The sequence below is a fragment of the Aspergillus fijiensis genome (genome assembly GCF_003184825.1).
Source record: "Aspergillus fijiensis CBS 313.89 unplaced genomic scaffold BO72scaffold_12, whole genome shotgun sequence".
NCBI lineage: Eukaryota > Fungi > Ascomycota > Eurotiomycetes > Eurotiales > Aspergillaceae > Aspergillus > Aspergillus fijiensis.
Window position 1 is genome coordinate 291,720 of NW_024468988.1, and position 21,145 is coordinate 312,864.

At 54.4% G+C, this 21,145-nt stretch overlaps 10 protein-coding genes across 10 annotated transcripts; 4 read left to right on the forward strand and 6 right to left on the reverse strand.

Annotated features, from left to right (window-relative positions):
- The first annotated feature begins 703 nt into the window (after positions 1-703).
- On the forward strand, positions 704-5,045 carry BO72DRAFT_525834 (aminophospholipid-translocating P4-type ATPase NEO1). The gene is made up of 2 exons (XM_040949986.1): positions 704-2,824; positions 2,874-5,045. Exons 1-2 carry the CDS (start codon positions 1,036-1,038, stop codon positions 4,841-4,843), a joined length of 3,759 nt encoding a protein of 1,252 aa, XP_040803658.1. The 5' UTR covers positions 704-1,035; the 3' UTR covers positions 4,844-5,045.
- A 563-nt stretch (positions 5,046-5,608) lies between these two features.
- On the reverse strand, positions 5,609-7,810 carry BO72DRAFT_424453 (cytochrome P450; the record flags this gene model as incomplete). The annotated part of the gene is made up of 6 exons (XM_040942875.1): positions 5,609-5,921; positions 6,028-6,478; positions 6,613-7,008; positions 7,110-7,345; positions 7,441-7,532; positions 7,588-7,810. The coding sequence occupies 6 exons, from the start codon at positions 7,808-7,810 to the stop codon at positions 5,754-5,756; spliced, it is 1,566 nt and encodes a 521-aa protein (XP_040803659.1). The 3' UTR covers positions 5,609-5,753.
- A 413-nt stretch (positions 7,811-8,223) lies between these two features.
- BO72DRAFT_494008 (thioesterase domain-containing protein) lies at positions 8,224-9,225 on the reverse strand (the record flags this gene model as incomplete). Its single annotated transcript, XM_040948430.1, has 1 exon — positions 8,224-9,225. The coding sequence occupies one exon, from the start codon at positions 9,223-9,225 to the stop codon at positions 8,224-8,226; it is 1,002 nt and encodes a 333-aa protein (XP_040803660.1).
- Positions 9,226-10,334: 1,109 nt separating this feature from the next.
- On the forward strand, positions 10,335-10,856 carry BO72DRAFT_373150 (uncharacterized protein; the record flags this gene model as incomplete). The annotated part of the gene is made up of 2 exons (XM_040941069.1): positions 10,335-10,580; positions 10,653-10,856. The coding sequence occupies 2 exons, from the start codon at positions 10,335-10,337 to the stop codon at positions 10,854-10,856; spliced, it is 450 nt and encodes a 149-aa protein (XP_040803661.1).
- A 291-nt stretch (positions 10,857-11,147) lies between these two features.
- BO72DRAFT_445968 (uncharacterized protein) lies at positions 11,148-12,547 on the forward strand. Its single transcript, XM_040944183.1, has one exon. The coding sequence runs from the start codon at positions 11,214-11,216 to the stop codon at positions 12,333-12,335; it is 1,122 nt and encodes a 373-aa protein (XP_040803662.1). The 5' UTR covers positions 11,148-11,213; the 3' UTR covers positions 12,336-12,547.
- Positions 12,450-13,489, reverse strand: BO72DRAFT_33895 (uncharacterized protein). The gene has a single exon (XM_040940588.1). It carries the CDS (start codon positions 13,343-13,345, stop codon positions 12,563-12,565), a length of 783 nt encoding a protein of 260 aa, XP_040803663.1. The 5' UTR covers positions 13,346-13,489; the 3' UTR covers positions 12,450-12,562.
- Positions 13,490-14,257: 768 nt separating this feature from the next.
- Positions 14,258-15,309, forward strand: BO72DRAFT_525838 (uncharacterized protein; the record flags this gene model as incomplete). Its single annotated transcript, XM_040949987.1, has 1 exon — positions 14,258-15,309. A coding segment is annotated over one exon (926 nt), but the record flags the coding sequence as incomplete, so codon positions are not given.
- Positions 15,310-16,334: 1,025 nt separating this feature from the next.
- BO72DRAFT_456850 (uncharacterized protein) lies at positions 16,335-17,423 on the reverse strand (the record flags this gene model as incomplete). The annotated part of the gene is made up of 1 exon (XM_040946301.1): positions 16,335-17,423. One exon carries the CDS (start codon positions 17,421-17,423, stop codon positions 16,335-16,337), a length of 1,089 nt encoding a protein of 362 aa, XP_040803665.1.
- Positions 17,424-17,626: 203 nt separating this feature from the next.
- BO72DRAFT_33921 (DUF3425 domain-containing protein) lies at positions 17,627-18,917 on the reverse strand. Its single transcript, XM_040940592.1, has 2 exons — positions 18,668-18,917; positions 17,627-18,587 (listed from the first exon to the last, which is right to left on the reverse strand). Exons 1-2 carry the CDS (start codon positions 18,789-18,791, stop codon positions 17,830-17,832), a joined length of 882 nt encoding a protein of 293 aa, XP_040803666.1. The 5' UTR covers positions 18,792-18,917; the 3' UTR covers positions 17,627-17,829.
- A 126-nt stretch (positions 18,918-19,043) lies between these two features.
- On the reverse strand, positions 19,044-20,317 carry BO72DRAFT_372930 (Zn(II)2Cys6 transcription factor domain-containing protein; the record flags this gene model as incomplete). Its single annotated transcript, XM_040941060.1, has 2 exons — positions 19,044-20,162; positions 20,249-20,317. 2 exons carry the CDS (start codon positions 20,315-20,317, stop codon positions 19,044-19,046), a joined length of 1,188 nt encoding a protein of 395 aa, XP_040803667.1.
- Positions 20,318-21,145: the final 828 nt, after the last annotated feature.

Consider the following 21,145-nt stretch of genomic DNA (forward strand, 5'->3'; position numbering starts at 1 on the left):
CCAAGGACAACTATAAACGGACAGGCATATATACACAATACGAAGGCGAAGTACGTGTGCAGCTCTGGCTTTACTTTCTACAGTCTCAATGTTTTGTATTTACCTTTGAAAGGCTACATAAATAATTGTATGTTTTGGAGCTTCTTCCGGGAAAAGTGGTAACTACGCATTTATGTAGTCTCCTTACCAGAGCAGGTGGGAGCGAGGCTTGCGAGAAAGCTTGCATTTGGTGAGTTATCACTTGGGTATTGGGCTTGCAGCAGCTATAGACAAGTCCAAAACTGCCCACAATCCTATGCAATAATGAGTTGGAGAGGTACATGATTGACAATATACCTATATCTTTTCAATAGATGCCCTTTCTTACGAGTACGAGCAGTGGAGAAGATAGGGGACTATACACCTACAGGCGTAAAATGACAACATTGCCCGTGATCATACCACAATAATGGTTATACCAGAGATTTTCCTTGTGTAACTTACAGATATAGGACTGTATGGTTCCCATTGCACACAAATGAAGCCAAAGAAAGTTGAAGTGGAAACTGAATGACATGGATGCTGCAACATTTGGTTGATAAGCCACACCCGCGCGTGGAGTCGGCGACTCGGCATGTCGTCATGTGATCGGGCCGCTCTCCGCCTGCCATCACAGCCTCTCGACTCTTTAGGCCACCATAATTGTTTAAGCTAGCCCCCAAGAACCGTTCTTTCACCCGATGGTCAACTGGGGCGATCTCAGGAGTGGGCTAAAGCACTGAAATAATCTCCCCGACCACCCTAAATTCGCTTTCGCAATTGCGTCCACCCTATCCACATTTGGCGCGCATCCGCATCCGCATCCGCAGTCGCAATCGCGGCCACAACCTACACAGCCCGCCCCCCTCCTCCAAACCCCGACAACAGCGATGCTTTGTTCGGTTCAACCTGCATGCGATCTACTGTGACATGAGAACACTATTGAATTCACAGCAGCTTCTGGAACCCTTTTCTCGCATGGAACGCCACCATTAATCTTTCCCTGTCTCGCCTGTCATGCCCTCATTATCCGAGTATCCCCATTCTTACGGCCGGTCCACCATCGCAGGCGATTCTGGTTCGGATGACGATCTCGACCTAGAGGAGCTCGACCCAAGCACGACACATCTTTATGGCGCACATCGTTTATCGAGGGAAGAAGAAAATCAGCAAAGGAGTCGTGGTCCGGGCATAGCGCTGCGGAACCTCCGTGTCGGAGTTGGGAACCGGTGGAAGCGAACCACTTCTGGAACGCATGGACGGTTGGAGGATACAGAGGGATTGCTCGAGGACCAAGACCGCGATGACGACGGACTCCGAAGGTCGCACGCCAGTTCGCGCACATACACCGACGATGATGCCCCTCTGCTTCACGCACGCCGGCGTAGCTCTGCTCGCTCTCTCAGGGATGTGGAGCGGTTGTCGCAGAAGGGCCCACGGCGATGGATTCCAGGTCTCAAGGCTGCAGGCGCTTGGTTCGGCTCCTCTCACCCTCCAGCAGCAGAGGATCTGAATCCGACCGAGACCAAGCCCCCGCGCGATGTGTTCGTCGGGCAAACGCAGCGGTTAAAATACCCACCAAACATCGTATCGAACGCCAAATACACTCCCTGGAGCTTTCTGCCCCGTACCCTTTACAACGAATTCTCTTTCTTTTTCAACATATATTTCCTCCTCGTCGCCTTGTCACAAATCCTGCCTGTGCTCCGAATCGGTTACATGTCTTCGTATATCGCACCTCTCGCCTTTGTCGTTTCCATCTCGCTCGGTAAGGAAGCTTTGGATGATATTGGTCGCCGGCGCAGAGATGCCGAAGCGAATGCGGAGGAGTTCACCATCTTGAGCTTTAGTGGGCCGGCAGGTGTTCTAGAAGTGACGAAGAGATCAAGGGACCTGAAAGTCGGCGATGTCCTAAAGGTTCGCAAGAATCAACGCCTGCCTGCAGACGTAGTGATTCTCCAGAGTCTCTCTAATGACACTGCTGCTCGCCAAAGTTCCGCCGTGGAACGACCTTCGAACTTGATTCTGGACGACCATGGAGATGAACCCAGCACAAGCGACGTGACAAGTGAAGCCAACAATTCCTCGGCCTGTGACACCTTTATACGTACGGATCAACTAGATGGAGAAACAGATTGGAAGTTACGCCTGCCTTCCCCACTGTCTCAAAGTCTGGCCCTTCGCAACTTTACCCGACTCAAGATCACTGCAAGCGCACCAGATAGGCGGGTTAACGAGTTTGTCGGTACCATCGAGCTAGGATCCTCTTCTTACGACCCGCACGTGGACAAATCCAACCACGAGCGAGACCAGAACGATCAAGAGTCCCAGCCAAACTCCGCCCCTTTGACGATTGACAACACCGCATGGGCCAATACCGTTCTTGCATCTAATAGCATTACTTACGCTGCTATCATCTATACGGGGTCGCAAACGCGCGCTGCGCTGTCAACCTCTCCGTCACGATCGAAGGTTGGACTACTGGAATATGAGATCAACAACTTGACTAAGATTCTGTGTATTTTGACACTTGCCCTTTCAATAGTTCTAGTTGCGCTGGAAGGGTTTCAACCGACCAATGACAAGGTCTGGTATGTCGCTATCATGATTTATCTGATCTTGTTCTCGACGATCATCCCGATGAGTTTGCGGGTCAACCTGGACATGGCGAAGTCGGTTTATGGCCGATTCATTGAAAAGGACAAGGATATTCCTGGGACGGTCGTGAGGACAAGCACCATCCCCGAAGACCTGGGTAGAATCGAATACCTCCTTTCCGACAAGACAGGTACCCTGACGCAAAATGGTATGTCACCTTTTGCTATGACAAGAGACAGATTACTGACTCTATCCAGAAATGGAGCTCAAGAAAATCCATGTGGGCACCGTGTCTTACGCCAATGAAGCGATGGAGGAGGTGACTTCTTACATCAAGCAAAGTTTCTCAGGAGACTCCCTCACCACGCCATCAGCCGTGTTCGGAACGCAAGCGGGCTCCGGGGCGGCACCCCGCACACGAAGGGAGATAGGCTCGCGCGTTCGAGATATCGTCCTAGCTCTTGCGCTTTGCCACAATGTTACCCCCACTACCGACGAAGAGGATGGTGTCCAGGTTACTAATTACCAGGCATCGTCGCCCGACGAGATTGCCATTGTTCGGTACACGGAGGATGTCGGTCTGAAACTGGCCTACCGCGATCGACAGACCATGGTTCTTGAGTCTACTCACACCGGCAACGTTGTTGTGCGTGCTCGGATTCTCGAATTGTTTCCGTTTACGTCCGAAAGCAAGCGGATGGGGATCATCGTTCAATTCGAGACCGATGAAAGCATTTTGGACTCATCCAAGAACGAAAACGAGATCTGGTTCTATCAGAAGGGTGCAGACACCGTCATGACCACGATTGTCGCTGCTAACGATTGGCTTGATGAAGAAACCGCCAATATGGCTCGTGAGGGCCTGCGGACTTTGGTGGTGGGAAGGAGGCGATTGTCCGAGCAACAGTACGCAGAGTTCACTGCAAAGTACAGACAAGCGTCGCTCGCCCTACAAGGGAGAGATGCAGGTATGGCCAAGGTGATTGGCGAGTACCTGGAACGGGATCTAGAGCTTCTCGGGGTGACTGGTGTGGAGGACCGTCTCCAGAGGGACGTCAAGCCCTCCTTGGAGCTTCTCCGCAACGCTGGAGTGAAGATCTGGATGTTGACAGGAGACAAGGTCGAAACCGCACGCTGCGTCGCGATTTCCGCCAAATTAGTCGCTCGTGGACAGTATATCCACACTGTCGCCAAGGTCAAAGATAAGTCTACGGCTCAAGAAGCCCTGGATTTCCTGCGCAACAAGACCGACTGTTGCCTCCTCATTGACGGCGAGTCCCTTGCTCTCATGCTGAGTCAGTTCCGCTCATCCTTCATTTCTGTCGCCGTGCTCCTTCCCGCCGTTATTGCTTGCCGCTGCTCTCCGACTCAGAAGGCTGAAGTCGCCGACCTCATCCGCCACCACACCAAGAAGCGTGTCTGCTGCATTGGTGACGGTGGTAACGATGTCTCCATGATCCAAGCTGCGGATGTGGGTATTGGTATCGTGGGCAAAGAAGGCCGACAGGCCTCTCTTGCTGCGGATTTCAGCATCACGCAGTTCCACCACCTCACTAAGCTTCTGGTCTGGCACGGGCGCAACTCGTATAAACGATCCGCCAAGCTGGCGCAGTTCATCATGCACCGTGGGATCATCATCAGCGCCTGCCAGACCATGTATAGCATCGCCAGCCATTTCGATCCCAAGGGTCTCTTTATCAACTGGCTCATGGTGGGGTATGCGACGATCTACACCAGCGGGCCAGTTTTCTCACTCGTCTTCGACCGGGATGTCGATGAAGAACTGGCCAACCTCTACCCGGAATTATATAAAGAACTCAAAACGGGGCGCAGCCTCAGCTACCGCTCCTTTTTCACCTGGGTCTTTGTATCCGTCTTTCAAGGGGCGGTGATTCAGGGCTTGTCCCAGATCCTCCTCGACACGATCACGGGCCCTCGTCTCATCAGCGTCTCGTTCACCGCGCTGGTCATCAACGAACTTCTGATGGTTGCCATCGCCATCACCACGTGGCACCCTTTCATGATTTTCTCGATCATCGGCACCGCCCTGGTCTACGCCGCGAGCGTCCCCTTCCTGGGCGACTACTTCGATCTCGCGTACATCATCACCCTGGATTGGCTCTGGCGCGTCGTCGCTGTTGTCGCCGTGGCGGTCGTGCCTGTCTGGGCCGGGAAACTGATCATGCGGTCCTGGAGTCCGCCCAGTTACCGGAAAGTTCGGGGGTGACGGGCCCATATTTATCCTTCTAGACTTGACTCTTTCCCTCTGTCCGGCCACCTCTTGTGAATTGTCTAGCTAGCCCTGCTTACGGACCGTTGTCCTCAGCGATCAATCAATCCTCCTACTTAATCTCAAGTCCAGTGGGCTGCTTAGCTAGCACACCGCGGTCCATAGACACATTCCGAAATGGCACACGACTACATCCCAGGCTTACATCTGCACCCGATCGCCATTCTCCTCGTAGAACTAAGTGCAGCACAGTCCACTTGTCCCACGCTGCTTCGATAACAGACTAAGAATCCATAGTACACCCCATTAAGTCTGCGCCACGCATAACTAGCCGGTGGGGGCGGCACGGAAGTGACAACGTAGGCCCAGTGCTCCGTACTATTAAGACCCTTGCCCCCGGTCCACCTGTATCCCACCCCCACCCCCGCCGCGCCCCTCGTCGCCCCGCACCGCTACTGGGTCAGTAACCTCCACGAAATCCTCCCTAGGCTACGGCATCGCATCGCGAGCCTCTACTCGCGCCCTGCGTTCCGGGGCAAGGGATGGGATGGGGGTACGGTACGCGGCTGCTGCGTGAGCTTGCGCGCCGGTTGGCTGGGCCCCCGGGAGGGGGGGAGGCGCGGTTCGCGATGGGGTCACGTTTTAGGATCAGGACAGGGGTGCTACTATGGCAGGATATGTTGAGTTACTTGGGTTTTGCGCTGCATCCATCTAACGAAACATTATGCGTTCTCGGAGCTGCAGCCAGCCCCTCAGCCTCCCCCCAGCTTCATTGCTCAGAAAGACTATCGTTACCATCTGCATGCGCCTTATCGCCTCAGAGCTATTATCTGCTCTGAGTGAAGAAATAGAAAAAAGCCTTTCACTCCCCCGTGCGCATTTCAAGGTCCCAAGCTCTGAGTAGGCATCAAGGCAAGGAGGAAAGACCCCTCCTCTCTTCAAAAAGAACCCTGACTCCTACCGGCTTATTAAACCAGAAATTCTTCGTCGTCCACTCCTTTTCCGGCTCGACCAGACGTACTTGAAACTTCCACAGAAGTACCGGTAGCAACTTGTAGATCTCGCAAAGAGCAATCTGCAATCTACAGTTCAGCCCGGCTCCGGCTTCCCTTCAATTCTCATAAAACTCCACAAAACAGGCCAAAAAAAAAAAAGAAAAGAAAAACTAGCCCAACACTCACATTCTTCCCAATGCATGTCCTCGCGCCATGCCCGAAAACAAACATCGCCCGCTCCATCGGCACCGGGTCTCGATCCAACCAGCGGTCCGGGTTGTACTGGTCCGCGTCCGGCCCGAACACGTCGCGGTCGTACTGCACCACGGCGGCGTTGACGCCCACGCGGTAGCCGGCGGGGATATAGACGTCGGAGGCAAGGGTCACCCCGCCTCGCGGCACAATCCGAGGCCCGGTGAGCCCCACGCCCGGGTGCAGGCGCATCGCTTCCTCGACGCACGCCCGGAAGTAAGGGAGCTGGGTGGTGGCCTCTTGGTAAGAGACGGGGTCGGATATCCTGCCGGAGGCAAAGGTGGAGTCGATCTCTTGCTGTAGCTTGGTGTAGACGCGCGGGTCCCGCATGAGGTAGTATAGGGTACTGAGCATGGCGATGGAGGTGGTGTCGGCCCCGGCGAATCTGAATTGCAAAATGTGAGAGAAGAGATTAGGTACGAAGCGGGATAGAAGATTTCAACAGCTTTGCACGGGGGGACCGAAAACAGAAATCAATAGTTTGAGAGAGAGGACAAGAAGGGGATCAGGGCACTATACAGAGAACTGTGCGATTCAACATGGATATGCTTATGGGTGAAGTTGAGGGCTGGGCCGCGGGGCCCGTCGCTGATCTCCAGCATCTTGCGGAGCATGTCATGTTTGCGGTTCAACTGGTTGTCCTTGTCCTTGAGCTCGCGAATTCGTTGCTCCACCGCTTGGATCGAGACGGTCTCCACCATCTTTGAGGCGGTCACCGCATCCCGGAGAGAATTTGACAGGAGATAGGTTGAGATGAGAAATGCTTGCTGGAGGTACGAGGGGAGGGTGCCGCCGACAGCAAAGGCCGGGAGCATCGCGTCGACCGCCCGCCCGATGTCGTGGAGGTCACGATTCTCCCGCATCATCCCAAACATGCGACCATAGAAAAGCTCTCCAAGCACATCGAAGGCATACCTAAACTCTTACATGAGTAGGTTCTCTCTCTCTCTCTCTCTCTCACTGCGGAACAACTTCTTCCCCCCAATTCTCTCTTGCCAGGAGGGAGGGATACGCACTTGGTCAGCCATGGGCCCAGATCGACCGCAGTCTTCTGCTGGGCAAACGTGCGCGTGGCCTCGATGAAGACTCGCGTGCAGTCATCGATTTCTGGCTCGGATTCCAGAATGCTGCTCATCGAGTAGACTTGATTGACGATCCGCCGCCGCTTGGAGTGGACTTTCTCATCGCGGGTGGCGAAATGGCCCGCGTATCCGACTTCATTCGGCGCCGCCCAGATGTCGTAGAACTCGCTCTGCATGGTGTACAGTAACACACCACCCCCCATACCCCCAGAAGCTTAGTTCACGAGACGATGGAGTCTGGATGTTGGCTTTGTTGTGCTCTAACCTTGGCATAGTCTCGTTTCGTGCTATATATGACCTTGATAGCCTGTGGATCGGAGCAGGCCACCTCGTCGGGTGCTATCCGAACCATGTAGCCTAGAGTCGAAGTCAGATGCTCGTTGATGACACATCCGGTGGACAGCAAGGAAACTCACCATATCTCTTTTGTGAAGGGCACGTTGAGTGTGCTCCATCCGCCCTGTGGCAGTATGATAGACGATCCATATCCGGCTAACTGAGGCTAAGGAAGGCCCGGGAATCGAGTGTAGAGGATGAAAGAATCGACAGTATATGATCCAGCTAGCCTCATAGATTATGAGCCCCACGGTAGCCAGCTGGAAGAGCTGGAGTGTAGAGAGACTTTGCAATGCCATGATGGTTTCTGTAGGATGGTTGATGAGTGTTGCCGAGGAAGATTGATTTGGGGGGGGGGGGAGAAAAGTGCTTGGAAATGAGTGAAAAATAGGCTTCGTGGGGAGAGAGTCGAGAAGAGAGAGGCTCAAGGAAAGGGACAAGATTGCCGCGGACATGTCCTCACTTTTTTTTTAACTTCTTTCTAATTCCATTTTCTTTGTCTCCTGAACTTGCTTTTGCCCAATACAGACTAGAACCAGGTTCTGAACCAAGTCAAATTGGAGCTACTGCAAAGCTCCTCGACATAGTGGCACAGCAAGCAAACAAGAAGCAAACAAATGATAATGATAAGCGTTGGACAGGTACTGTAACTGCACTAGTGCTGTTGGAAATGATCTTCTGTTTCTCTACCTGCGTGCAGGAGGAGGCAACCCTACAAACCCCGCGCAACCAATGCCTTCTTCAACGTGAGTTGGAAGCGCGCTACGTGCTCTGGCCCAACCATCGTGTAATGCTCACCGTCGACCTCGTGGTAGCGAACATCCTCTCTCACAAAATTGACCCAATGATTGAGCTTCGTGTTGCGATACTCCTCGCGTGTCCGCGCTACCACCTTCAGCGGCTGGCAGTAGAAAACATCCGTACTTGTCACGCTGCCGGTCGGATAGTACCCCCACCCAACCTTTTGCAGTGACCATGCTACATTTGTCCAGGTGAGTAGCGACTCGTGGGTTAGAGCTAGCTCCTCGCATCGTTGAGTGCATCCTTCCGCGAGCACCCGAGAGACCTGTTCGGCTGGGGTCAGCGCGCGCAGATCATCCGCCATAGCCTCAGACTGCTGCTCGGTCAAGACGCCACAGAAGTGGGCGATATGCAGCACCCCGGCCGTCCAATCTAGGGTCTGCATCCGGTTTTGGATGTGGGGTGGCAGGTTGAAGCACCCCAGAAACCGGACCTGGTCCCCGTTTGCTTCGAGCATTTTGCTCAATTCAAACGCGATCATGCTGCCGTAGGAGTAGCCTGCAAGAGCGTAGGGTCCATCGGGCTGCTGCGCCTTCAACGCCCGATAGTAGGTGCTCAATACGTCGGAGAAGTGCGCGAATGGCTCCTCGTCCGGGCTGAATCCCCGTGCTCGCATTGCGTAGATCGGCCGGTCGGGGAAGTACTGGACCAACCCGAGGAAGACTAAAATCTCGCCTATGCCCGGGTGAAATAGCCAAAGCGGCACTTCTGACCCTTGCGGCTGCAAAGTGACTATAGGCTGATATGTCTCGCAGGAGGCTTTGCAGGCGTTGTGGCGCAAAGATCGAATTGCGGACGATAGTGACTGTATTGTGTTGTTGGTGAGCAGCATGACCATGGGGACTTCTGCTATCTGAAAGCGGCGTTCAATCGCGCGCTTGAGCCCGATCAGATCGACGGAGCTGATACCCATGTTGAGGATGGCGTGATCAGTAGTTATTTCCGGCAGATCAAAGAAGAGCTCGTGAAGTAATCCCACTAGTGCCTCCTCCGTCTTATTCTGTGGCGGACTAACGTTGATACTCTGGTAGGATTGGATAAGTTCATTGTTGGTCTGTTGTTGGGTGTGGTATCGGCCTTGTTCGAGTGCCCGGCGAATTTTGGTACGCGACAGCTTGCCCAAGGTCGTCTTGACAAGCTGGCCAGGTGCCAATGGGAGTACGTGCGGTTGCGATCCCACTATCGGTGAGACGATATGCGAATAGATGTCAAGGTACTCATACGAGCCTCAATATCATCTGTGGGATACGTGTGCTCGTAGATCAGGGAGACAAATGTGGTCGGATCATGAATGCGCCGAGAAAAACCCCGTCCCCCTGGCTGCTACCCATGGATAAGTGCTACGTGTACTACATGAAAAGGTTGGTATAGTGAATGTGTGCGGACATATGTCCCTGCCTGGGGATGTAATACTCAGACAAGGGTCCATCCCGCTCAACCTATGGCTGCCATCCCCGAACAGTGACTGGCAGTAAGGTACCTGGTCTGTACTACCAATTAAGCATGCCTTGGCTCGCACAGTGAAGCTTGTAAGGGACATGGATATGATTCACTGCAAGTCATATCAGCACTTGCCACTTCTGGTAAGCCCACAGCCATCGAGTTGGTCCCTCGGGAGGGTGTTCTTTATCACGTGAGCTATTCCTAGCCCTTGTTTGAAACAATTCTGCAACCATTTCACCTACAAGAGATGGGCAGGTGACTTCTATTACACCTTACTGCCGCGATTCTATATCAATGCTGTGCTCTCGACAAATCCATGACATGGTTGGGATGAATGTAACGAGAGGCTGATAACGGTTAAAGCTGACACCGCCCCTCATGCAAGAAGAGGTATAAAATCAAGTGCTATGCCCCATATAATGAGCGAACCCTATAGGTATGAGCAGTGAGCAAGCCTAAAATATTCCCAGTTCCATTGTTCAGCTAAAAGACACTACTACTGCCATTGCTCTTGAACACCCCAACCAATACTTTATCAAGTTCCACTGGCATCTGCGCCCTCAAAGACCTCGCTGCACCATGAAATTCTCAGCTGCCTTGCTCAGCATACTAGTGGTTCTCACCTCCGCCCTAACCATCTCCCCAACCTCGACAGGCAACAATGACCCCGCCATCGAATGCGGCGACCTAGGCGTCATGGTCATCCCTGCAGCGGATCTCCCCGAAGGCGTCCTTCCCAGCGACGTCCGCAAGTGCAGAGAGCATCCACTCGGCCGCAACCGGTACCTTGAGAGTGCATCACTGGCACCTCTTGACCCCGTGGATGTCCAGGCCTTGGCAGGCAATACGGCTTCAGGGGAGGCACGCTCAGAGCCTAAGTTGCTCAACACTTCCGAGCCACAGGCCTGTTACAGGGATGCGCCGTACGGGTGCTCGAAGGGATACTGCTGGAAGGTCTGCGGTAGCAATGGCGAGTGGTGCTGGACGGCCAAGGGCGGTGGGGCCGGGGCTTGGTATACCTGCAGTCGGTATCAGAATTGTGGCACTGGGACGATGTATGCGTGTGGAAGGAATTGTCCGAGTTGTGGGTGTGGTTGTTGAGGTTTATGTACCATGCAGCAGATGAGTAAAGGCTGGTGAGCATGGGGTTGGAGTACAGTACCGTAGTGTTTTGGGAGAGGATACCATATATGCCCTGGGCAGTGGATAGTCAGGTGCTTCTGGACCTGGAAAATTTTCTGCTTACTACTATCGGACTGAGGTAGCTGGAATCATGATCACTGTCATATAGAATTCATGTCATACTTATAATGTATAATGACTAAAGTGGTTTCCGCCCCCACCAAATCTCACCTTCACCTCCCAACTCTCTTCTCCTTTTACACTTTGTCAATTTGCTTTGATCAACCTCTTTGCTCACCAGTATTATTCAACTCTAGACTCTCTCTCCCTATCATCATGGGCGCATCCACCGAGATGTGCCCCCTCCTTTTCCGTCTCCCGGTAGAACTGCGATTGCAGATCTATGCTCTGTCGTTGAACCGCGCCGTGCCCCCGCACAGCCTTCTCCGCGTCTGCCGCCAAGTGCGGGCGGAAGCACTCTCCGTCGTGTTGCGCAAGAGACGCTTCTTCGAGAGGCTGGATCATCTCGTAACATGGCTCCAGCAAAGCCCGGCGCATCTGCTACCTCTGGTCCGATCCATCCACGTCAATTGCATTGTGGGCAGCGCGTTGTTCGCCGCGCCGGCGCCGAAGCCATCCACATTGTGGCAAGAGATGTACCAAAGCATCGTCTCGACGCCCTCAACCCGCTCACCCACCTCCGTGGATCCTCTACCCGCGTCCGTGGTCGCAGAAGCACTGGCCGCGCTGAGTGGGGTCCGCGACTTTGGGATCTTCGTCATGCAGAACGTCGCGCGCCCCAGCTCGCCCCAGTTCCTCGCCGACCAGCGTCTGCTCCTGACCACCCTGGGGACCCGCATGCCGCAGATCCAGAAACTGGAGCTGGACATCGACTTCGTTCCCTTAGACTTTCTGCGTTGGTTCGCCGCCGAGCTGCATCACCTGACAATCTCAGGGTACGCCGCGTCCTCGGACAACAACGACGACGAGGACAGGGAAACAGACACCATCGCTATATTCCGGGCCCTCAGACACCTTCAAAGCTTGACGCTGCTGAACGAAATGAACACGCTGCTGGCCCGCGTGGTCGACAAGGATGTGTCCCGCCTCGCTCCGCTTGTCGCCGTGACGCCGGAGGTGGTGCGGGAGATGCATCCGCTGCAGGGGTTCGCGATCACGAGCTTGCGCGATCAACACTTTGAGTCCCACTTCCTGACGGCGGCAATGATCCATGCGCTACTGCATACGCATGCGGATACCTTGCTGAAACTGGAGATCTGGAGCGACGGCCAGGTGACCGATGAGGTGGCCGTCGAGTTGACGAAGTTGCTGCCGCGGTTGGCCCGGTTGAGAACTTTGAGGCTGCACTTCCGGTATTCTCAGACTCTAGGCCTTGATCTCCAAGATTTCGTGCTGCCAACTGTCGAGACTGTTGATTTGCAGTGCGAGAAGTGCTAGTCCAGCATCCTTGGATCGGTCTATACATACGAAACAAGGTTGAAGCACCAACGATCAAACAAATACAGGGTATGCTGCTTCTAAACGTCCCTTCCGTTGTCACCTATAAATACATGATAATTACAACATCTAGAAAGTCTCATAAAAGCCTTCTTCCCCTCCTTAATCCTGTATACAGCTTCCCCCCTTTCCTAGTCTCATTCTTTCTCAACGCTAAGACCAGAAATCTACCTCAGAGTAGGATACTCCGCCTTGGCCAAGGTCTTCACCTGGGAGTACCCCGTGCCCGGCGGCACGGGCCCGTACACCGCATCACCCTTGGTCCACATCACCTCCTGCTTGTTGGTGTTGGGATCGACCTTGATGATCTGCTGCACCTTGGAGTTCCGGGTCAGAGCGGGATACTCGTACACATTCCACACGTTGGTTACGGGGTTGGTGCCGTCGTTGGCCTCGGGCGTGAAGAAGTAGACGGTGCCGGTACAGCTCTCGCCCATCGCCTGGGACAGCAGGGATGCCCAGACCGTCTGGGCGTTGATCTGCTGGGCCGGGTTGGCCGGGTCCGGCAGCGTCTCGACCAGGTTGGCCGACAGCATCGCGCTGTGATAATACTGCTCCAGCACGTTGCCCCAGACGATGCTCATCTGGCTGGCCGCGCTGGCGGGCTTGTTCTGCGTCCACCAGTCCTGCGCCAGGGTCTGGCCCGTGGCGCCGCCGAGCCCGAGGTAGAAGAGGCAGGTGTTGCTGTCCAGCGGGTAGGTGCTCTGGCTGCTGATCGCTTGGTTGAGGGTGTCCATGCTGAAGGTGTAGGTGTTTGTCTTGGGGGGGTTGCTGGCGGGCTTGCTGGGTTTGCTGGGGATGCAGCCTCTTCTGGTGAGGGCGTTCTCGGGGTGGACGGGGGTGAGATCGGAGGTGGTTACAGGGAGGGCGTGGGTGAGCTGGAGGAGGAAGAAGAGGGCGGCGAGCGCTAGGGCTAGCAGGCGGGTGGAAAGCTGATTGTAGGAACGCATCGTGGGAATGATGCTCGAAGGATGGGATCAATGAGTGTGGTGGCAGTTGACGATACTGCTTGCCGATGCGAGGAATCAAAACGAGGGACTGAGGCGTGATTGACTGCAAACAACAAATGAGTGTATGGGTGAGGAAAGGATCTCAAGCTTGCTATCAGGGGATGTAATTGCTTCGTCCCTTGAACGACTTTATAGCACCTGCATCTCGGGTATCTCGGGGCTGATCGCTCTTCACAGGCCATGAATCACACCGGCCCCTGAAATGCGATAGATCGCCATCTCGGGGTCATGGAGTTGGGGCGGTTTCCATCCTCTGTTCCAGTCGCTATGACTAGATCGACAGCGCTAGCAGAAGGATTCCTAAATCAGAGGGTTGATTCCCTTTTTGGGCACGTCTATCGTGTTCCTGGGGCAGCCAGGGCAATTCAAGTCGAGAACGGCTGGTGCATGGGCTGAACCGTGAGATGCTGTTTCAGCCACGACTCGACATCACGCCATGCAGAGGAGTCGCGCCCTCATTTGATCCTAAGTTGGGGCGATCCTTCGGCCTCATAATCACGGAAGCGCGTTTGGGAGTCTAAACTTGGCTCTTAGCGGTGGGGGCCAAGCCATATACGACAATTCCATGTCTTCCCGTGCTGACAGGACCGAGAGCCCCCATGCAGGTACGATCAAGAGCCTCAAGTAGTTGAATGCTTCGGTTCGACTCCTTTTTATTGGGGGCCATAGATTCTGGAGCCGGAGGTGAGAATGACTAGGATGGGCGAGCATCACTGGCTGAAGATTCCCAGAATAGCGGGAAAGATATAAGAGCTCCTCCCGCTCAACGTTCTTGGTCGACCCAGCAGCCTCTCGCCTATAGTCACTCATTCCAGTCCCTCATTAGCTTCTTGAATTCTTGCAATATTCATCATGAGATTCCTCGTTGTGCTCCTACTGGTGGTTCAGCTGGCCTCCGCCCTGTTCGGGATTGGAGGGAAGTCCAGCAAGAAGACGACCACCAAGCAAGTGGCTGCCACCACAACCAAAGCGACGACGACCACTACCCATGCCCCTACAACTACCACTACAACAACAACTACGACCAAGGCCACCACTACCACCACCACTACTACATCAACCACAACTTCAACTACGACTTCAGCTCCATCTTCAACCACAACCACAACCACAACCAAGCCTACCACTTCTTCAACTACCACCTCAACCTCTTCTACAACAACCACCCACCCTACTCCCAGCACCAGCAGCACCAGCAGCACCAGCACCAGCACAAGCACAAGCACAAGCACCAAAGCCCTAATCTCACCAACAACAACAACAACAACCACCAACCCCACCACCTCCACAGCCATAACCTCAACAACCTCAACAACCAAACCCACCACCTCCACCGCAATAAAATCCACAACCACAACCACCACCCCCAACCCCTCCACCAGCGCCGTCACCACCCACACCACCAACCCAAACCCACACTCGGCCTCCTCCGCCATCGTCCAGCCCGGCACAACAACCACAACACACACCATCGCCCCCTCCGGCAGCGCAGCACACACCCTCACCTCCTCCTCCAAATCCACCATCACGCCAGCCACGACCACCTTCTCCTCCGCGCACCTCTCCATCACCTCCTCCTCGGCCATCCCCTCCCCCTCCTCCTCTGTCTCCGTCGACTCCGCCCTCTACGCGTACTACTCCTCGTTGATCTCGCTTGCCTCCGTCTACGACGAGGCCAGCGCCTGCGAGTACGTCGCCTCGTCGACGGGTGTGGCTGCTGCTGCTGTTGCTGCTGCGTCGAGTACGGCGTGATCGGGGATAGAGGGGGATTTCGGTAGGTAGATGTTTTGGCGGTGTGAGGGTAAGGGGTTATTGGTTCTTCTTTGTCCTTTGCTCTTCATTTTCCTAATTTTTCCTTGCTTTTTTGTTTGTTGCAGGGTTGGATGGTAGTGGGTAGGAGGGTGGTTGTAAGATTACGAGCTGTTGGGGGCGTTTAGAAGAGACGAGAGGAGGGGAGGGGGGAATGTATTCTAGAATGTATTGAGCTGAGTGAAGATACGTCTCTACCGGCGTTGATTCCATATATTCATGGTTTAAATCTATCTGTGGATCTATTTGATGATCGATTATATACAACTATGGTCGTGCTTGTTCTTCTTGTTGTTGTTGTGGCGGTGAGCTTTGCTTGTTTTGTTGTTATTATTATCATTGTTCTTGTTCTTATTATCTCTGTCATCTCCATTGTTTCTGTTGTTGTGATTCGTGTCATTGTCGTTGTCTCCAGATTGATTGTGTTGTGCGTCTTGGCCGATTCTCTTCTCGCCTGGTAGTCAGGCTATTATACTGGGTACACTATCTTGTATCCGTAATTCGTGATGATCGATAGCTACCACGGTCAACATATCTCCTACACAGGTATTGGGGTGCTTCCAAACCACGCCAGAATAGGTGGGGGTGTAGTGGTGGGGTAGGGGCGGATGGGGATAGTGTCATAAGCTAGTAGGTTAGGGCTGGAGCTCAATTCGACGGGGCCGTTCGGTGTGTGTATCTGCAGACTCGGACGGGCTGATCTACTTACTACCTTGCTGTAAGAGCAAAGCGGGTTTGTTACCCGTGTGAGGTAGGGCTAAGAAGGAGTTGGTTGTCAGAAAATACGTAGGCGGGTCTTCTCCGAATCAAACTCTCTTATTTGAAGAGTAGGGCGTAATTTGAGAGATGGCCTCGCTCGGTTCTATGATGCTCTTCTATTCAAGGGAAACGGAGTCGATGTCGTCGCATGAGAACCAAAGACCGTGCGAGTGAAAGAGTGAAGCACGGTTCAGCGATATTCAGGTGGTTATGGTGATGAAAGCATACTAATAAAAACTTCTTGAAACTAAGTCTAAGCGGAAGGAAACCAGGTGGAACGATGTGCGGATGCAATCCAGGAAGTATACCGACCCGGAACAACAGCACGCCCCCTAATACTCGGTACAGGGGGATCCCCAGATCACAGCGAAATGACATCCGTGATTTCGTCTTGCCACTCGGCCGAGCCATCCACGCGGACCCATTCGAGCCAGCCATCGTCGCCCCGCGGCCGCTCCTCATACAGCTCCGCGGGGCCAGACAGTGCGCTCCACACCTCTTCGCCCCCAACAACACACACCAGCAGCTGCGCCAGGACAGGACAGGCGGCCTGGAGCTGATCGAGGATGCAGTTGGGCCGAGGGATGTTCTGCGCCGGGTTCATGACGGTGACCGTCTCCAGCGTGCGCCCGTAGGCCTTCAGCACGTCCATGACGTGGTGGTCGTAATACCCGAAGAAGCGAAAATTGATCTCCAGCCGCTTCAGCCTTGGCCGGGGGTTCAACGCCGCCAGTTTGGCGACCATGCTCCCGTGCGGTGTGCGGTCGCGGTGGCGGGGCTCGCAGAAGAACCGGAAGTCCTCGAGCCGCGGCGCATGCGGCAGGATGCACCACCCCACCAGGGCATTCAGCGTCCCCTCGGCGGCCGACGAGCCGGGCATGTGAACGATCAGCTGCGTGAGCTGGCTCCAGTGGGTGGAGAACTTGGCGCGGAGCCCCGCGGTGTAGAATGGATTGGTACGAACGGTCCGGTGACAGTCAAGGTAGCCAAGCCACTGCTCGCGGGGATCCCGCGCGCAGAGGGTCAAAGCCTGAAGCGTGAGCGGTTGCAGGGCCGAAGCGTCACTCAGGAGCCGGCACAGCGTGACCATACTGGCCTCGGAGGCACTTTGGATCTGCCGGCTGCGCTCGTAGGTTTCGAGGATCAGCTGCCGCGCGCATTGCAGTGCCCGGTACTGCTTGGGCAGGGCGCGACGCGCGGCGTATGGTTTCTCGGGCCGGATGCGCACGCGTCCTGGATCTTCCGGGTCGATATGGATGGAGAGCGGGTGCACGCGGCTGCATAGCCAGAATGTCTTGGTTTTGGCTCCGAGTGCCTTGGACACGCACCGTAAAGCACCAAGAGATTCGTCGTCCAGAAACTCGGTGATCTGCCAGAAGAGCTCGAGTGGGAGATTGTCCAGAGTATGGGGAGCCTGAACGTGTGTGCTCCGACTGTCGAGAGGAGCCATAATATGTGTGATCCGACTGTAGGTGGTCGACCCTGCTCGAGTAATCAGTGCGTCTCGTAGGGCTATTTATATACACGCGGACGTCCTCAGCTCGTGAATTCAGCAGATGATCTCCATCTATCACGACATTTAGCTGAGAACCCTCGCTGGATAGATGGTGTTTTCCGAGAATGGTTACTGTTTGATGGGATTGTCCTTTTCAGTGTGAGTAAAGGGCTGTAAAGAGGCGGCTTTCAACAGCGGGAGCATAGTCGTGAGATGAAACTGGTATGTATAGCCAGATTCATGGAGCACAGCTGAAATATGTGTATTGTGTGTATACCGAGCGCGGAGCCGGCTGCGCATCTTTGTGGCGCGTAAGTAATCTCGTACCAGAGCACAACCCACGAAAAGAAGTATTCGTATCCTAATTCGGGCACAATCCGTGTACCGGAGAGCGTTCGTTTCCACCCTCCGCCCGTGTGAACCGTAGACGTTTCTCTCCCCGGCGGGCTCTCCACATATTGGTCGAACGGAGAAGGTCATGGCAATCACGAACCGTCCAACCCCATACCGACAGGAAGGCCTCGGTGACCTCCCACCCCGTGGGATCCCACGGGTCCGTCCACACCAGAATCCCCGTCGCCTCCAGACCACGACCACACATATCGTGGCACAGCTGGTCCTCATCGATGCAGTCCTGCGCAAGAATTAGGGTCTCGCGCAGATGTGGGAAAGGAAACAGGTCCAGCCATGGATGATGCGGCACGCGGCGCTGAATGGCCGTTGGCTCTAATGCTGGTGGGAGCTGCCTCTGTGGGTAGGCTTGACTCAACGGAAAGGCAGGCCCTTGTAGTGTGAATACCGATTGAGCATCGTCATGCGTGTCTTGCTCGCCATAGCCTAGAACCGTGAGGTTGGTATGCATCGCTCGCAGCGTATTAAGCCGCGTGACTCCAAGGCGCAGGCTTTCAACCGGAGAGCCACAAGCAGCAGACGCCAGAGCCATGGCTGCCGTCTCCAGTTGGTGCAGCTTCTGCGCAGTGTTGCGGGAGTCTGGACCTAGAATGTGCAAGTCCTGTGTTATGCCCAGGAGTAACTGCACAAGATCGGCTGGTCGAAGGGCAAGCGTTGGCGGGTGTTCATCAGCGCAACTCCCTGACTGAGACTCTCGAATACGACGCCCTGCGTGTTTTGTAAGACTGGATCATCTCAACAGGAATCATGTCCACGGTACTCATGCCTACGGATCAGCGAGTACTTACGTCGCGCACGCTGGTTGAGTCGGTTTTGTAATCTGCGTCTTAGCGATGGCTCCAGTATGCCAAGCCAGCTATCCGGAGGCATGGTGGCGGCGGTCAAAGCTTTACTTTCCGGCTCGTTGGACATTATTATTCGATCCTGGCCAAATCAAAAGACAAGGACCCTGAGTCAGAAAGAATTCACTTGTTCGGGTTTGGTGGTTGTTCGGTGCGAAGATCCGAGCCCGGGATTTGGCGTCCGAAGTTGTGAAGGGTAAGATTGGTGCCTGAGGCAGGTCGGCGATATCGGTGATACGCCCCGTTATTACCGCAGCGTAATCAATCCTACATAGCTCTCAATTTCAGGACCCACCATGATAATGTTGCCTAGTCAAACTCATCATCGGTCTTCAAAACAGAGTCCCCAGGGAACAAAGCTCGCTAGCGAGGGACCCAAGGATCCACGGATATCCCGGGCCACCTTCTCCGCCCAATTGTCCATCCACCACTGCCCGCGCAGGCGGTGCATTAACGTACAGAACATGGCCAGAATTACCATCGCAAAGGGCTCCCTCTCGCCCAGAAGATCCAAGAACTCCGATGAAAGACCAAAGATCCACCAGAAGAGCGCTGTGATGATCCCATCCTTAGTCTCGCTGGGGGTACTTTCAAATGCCACCCGGAGTTGGCGGATGACTGGCCCATACACTTCGCTGGGATGATGCGAATTATCCTCCCCCAGGCGGCCATTCAGCAAGGCAAGTTCTCGGAGGGCCGCGTCCAGGAACGCTGGCAACGTGGACGCCCGAGTATCGGTGCTCGATTGCCCGACCGGGGCGGCCGTGGCGAGGATCGCTAGGTCGCTTGCTTGCACCCATTCGGAGACTGCGACTAAGATCTTCAGCGAGGCACGGCTCATATGGAAGATCTGGAGTAATTCGTCGTACGGGGTCGAGGGCTGCCCTTCCCCTCCGCCGCTATTGCCACTGAGCAGAGGCAGCGCAAAGGTGAAGATGATGATGATGTTGGAGAGGGCGTAGGCTGCGCTGGCGTTGGCCTCGCTGAGAGCCTCGATGTTGCGGACGCCGGAGATGGATTTGTGGTGATGCCACTGCGCGATGTCGAGGTAGTCCTTGCGCCGGGGATGGGTGTGGAGGAATGCCAGGTGCAGTGCGGAGAGGGCGAGGATGCCGTGCATCAGCGCGGGATCGTGGACCGCCCTTCGGGGGATGACAGATTTCCAGATCCATTCCACGGCGTGGTTTCGAGAAAGGGTCGCATACGTGTGCGTGCACCATTGCACCATTAGTTCTAGATCCTGGGGGTTGAGGGAGGGCTCAGCCTCGCAGGGGAGTGGTGGTTGCGTGGGGATCGTAGTGGTCGTCTCCGGTAAGGTAGTGGCTGTGCTCGCGGTTCCGGTTTCGGGGGGGGTGGAGGAAGAGGCTGTCAACATTGCTCGATAACTACAGGGTAGACGTTTGGTTTTGCATCGCAAGCAGATTGGTTGGTGCTCATCGCACTAATCAGTGAGTGGGATATTAGCTCTGTAGACGTCGCAGACTTCGAAATGTCGGTTGTTGTGGTGACTATCGTACTGTAGCTTACCTTCACTCGTCGCTGCTTGCATTGCAGACAGCCATGCCGGGATTTACTATGGGCACGACGCGATGGCATATGGAATGAGCTCAAGTCGGGAGACAGAAGAAATAATCAGGATATCAACGAGATTCAAGCTATGATAGAGGAGAATTTAGAACCGTAGGCAATAAATAGGTCTGCTAGAGGATGGGCCAGTTGCGGAAAATTGGTGTGAGAGATGGAAATGATGGGGTCGGGTTGTCGGGGGTACCGGCTTTATTAAATACTGTCGCAGAAAATGGTCCCGTAGCGGTTCCCGTAGTTCCTGCTATGCCCACAAAACTTCCTCCCTAGCCCTTGTATGTTGTAGCCATCCAAACTCGCATTGAGCAAGAAGAAAGGAACTTGAGTGAGTTTTAGAGACGTAGGCCCGTCAGATCGTGACCTGTTCGCCTCGCTTGCTCGATTAGCCGCGATAGTCTAACATGCAGTAAGGGTTTTATCCGACCGTTCATGGATGAGACGCTGGTCTCAAGGTAGCTTCGAGATTATTGAGTGCCCGCAGTCGTATTGATCGCATATACCCCCGCTGTTCGGCCGATGCTTCATACACCGATTTGCCCTCCTCCGGCGATGAATAAAAGGAGGCGAGACCTGCTCCAAGAGCCGTGACGGCTAAACAGCAGACGATCACGATCACGATAATCGCCAGGTTGGTGAGAGCCATTGGAAGGAGTTGACGAAGGAGGCTGGTGCGAGCGGGTTTTATTTGAGTACCATGCTACTTGATAGGACTCGACTTTATTTTTATACCTACTTTGAGAGATCTATGCTTACGCTGAACCAGTGCTCCACGCCCAGCACTTGAAGTCACTTTTTCTTCATCTCATCTATCAACCTGAGCGCGCTAAATTTGGCTGGTAT

What these genes read in the sequence shown, in the direction of transcription:
- BO72DRAFT_525834 (XM_040949986.1), top strand. Translation starts at nt 1,036, where the DNA reads ATGCCCTCATTATCCGAGTATCCCCATTCTTACGGCCGGTCCACCATC. An exon ending in AGGTACCCTGACGCAAAATG is followed by an intron (nt 2,825 to 2,873) that starts GTATGTCACCTT and finishes GACTCTATCCAG; the next exon opens with AAATGGAGCTCAAGAAAATC.
- BO72DRAFT_445968 (XM_040944183.1), top strand. Translation starts at nt 11,214, where the DNA reads ATGGGCGCATCCACCGAGATGTGCCCCCTCCTTTTCCGTCTCCCGGTA.
- BO72DRAFT_33895 (XM_040940588.1), bottom strand. Translation starts at nt 13,345, where the DNA reads ATGCGTTCCTACAATCAGCTTTCCACCCGCCTGCTAGCCCTAGCGCTC.
- BO72DRAFT_33921 (XM_040940592.1), bottom strand. Translation starts at nt 18,791, where the DNA reads ATGTCCAACGAGCCGGAAAGTAAAGCTTTGACCGCCGCCACCATGCCT. An exon ending in ACTCAACCAGCGTGCGCGAC is followed by an intron (nt 18,588 to 18,667) that starts GTAAGTACTCGC and finishes CAAAACACGCAG; the next exon opens with GGCGTCGTATTCGAGAGTCT.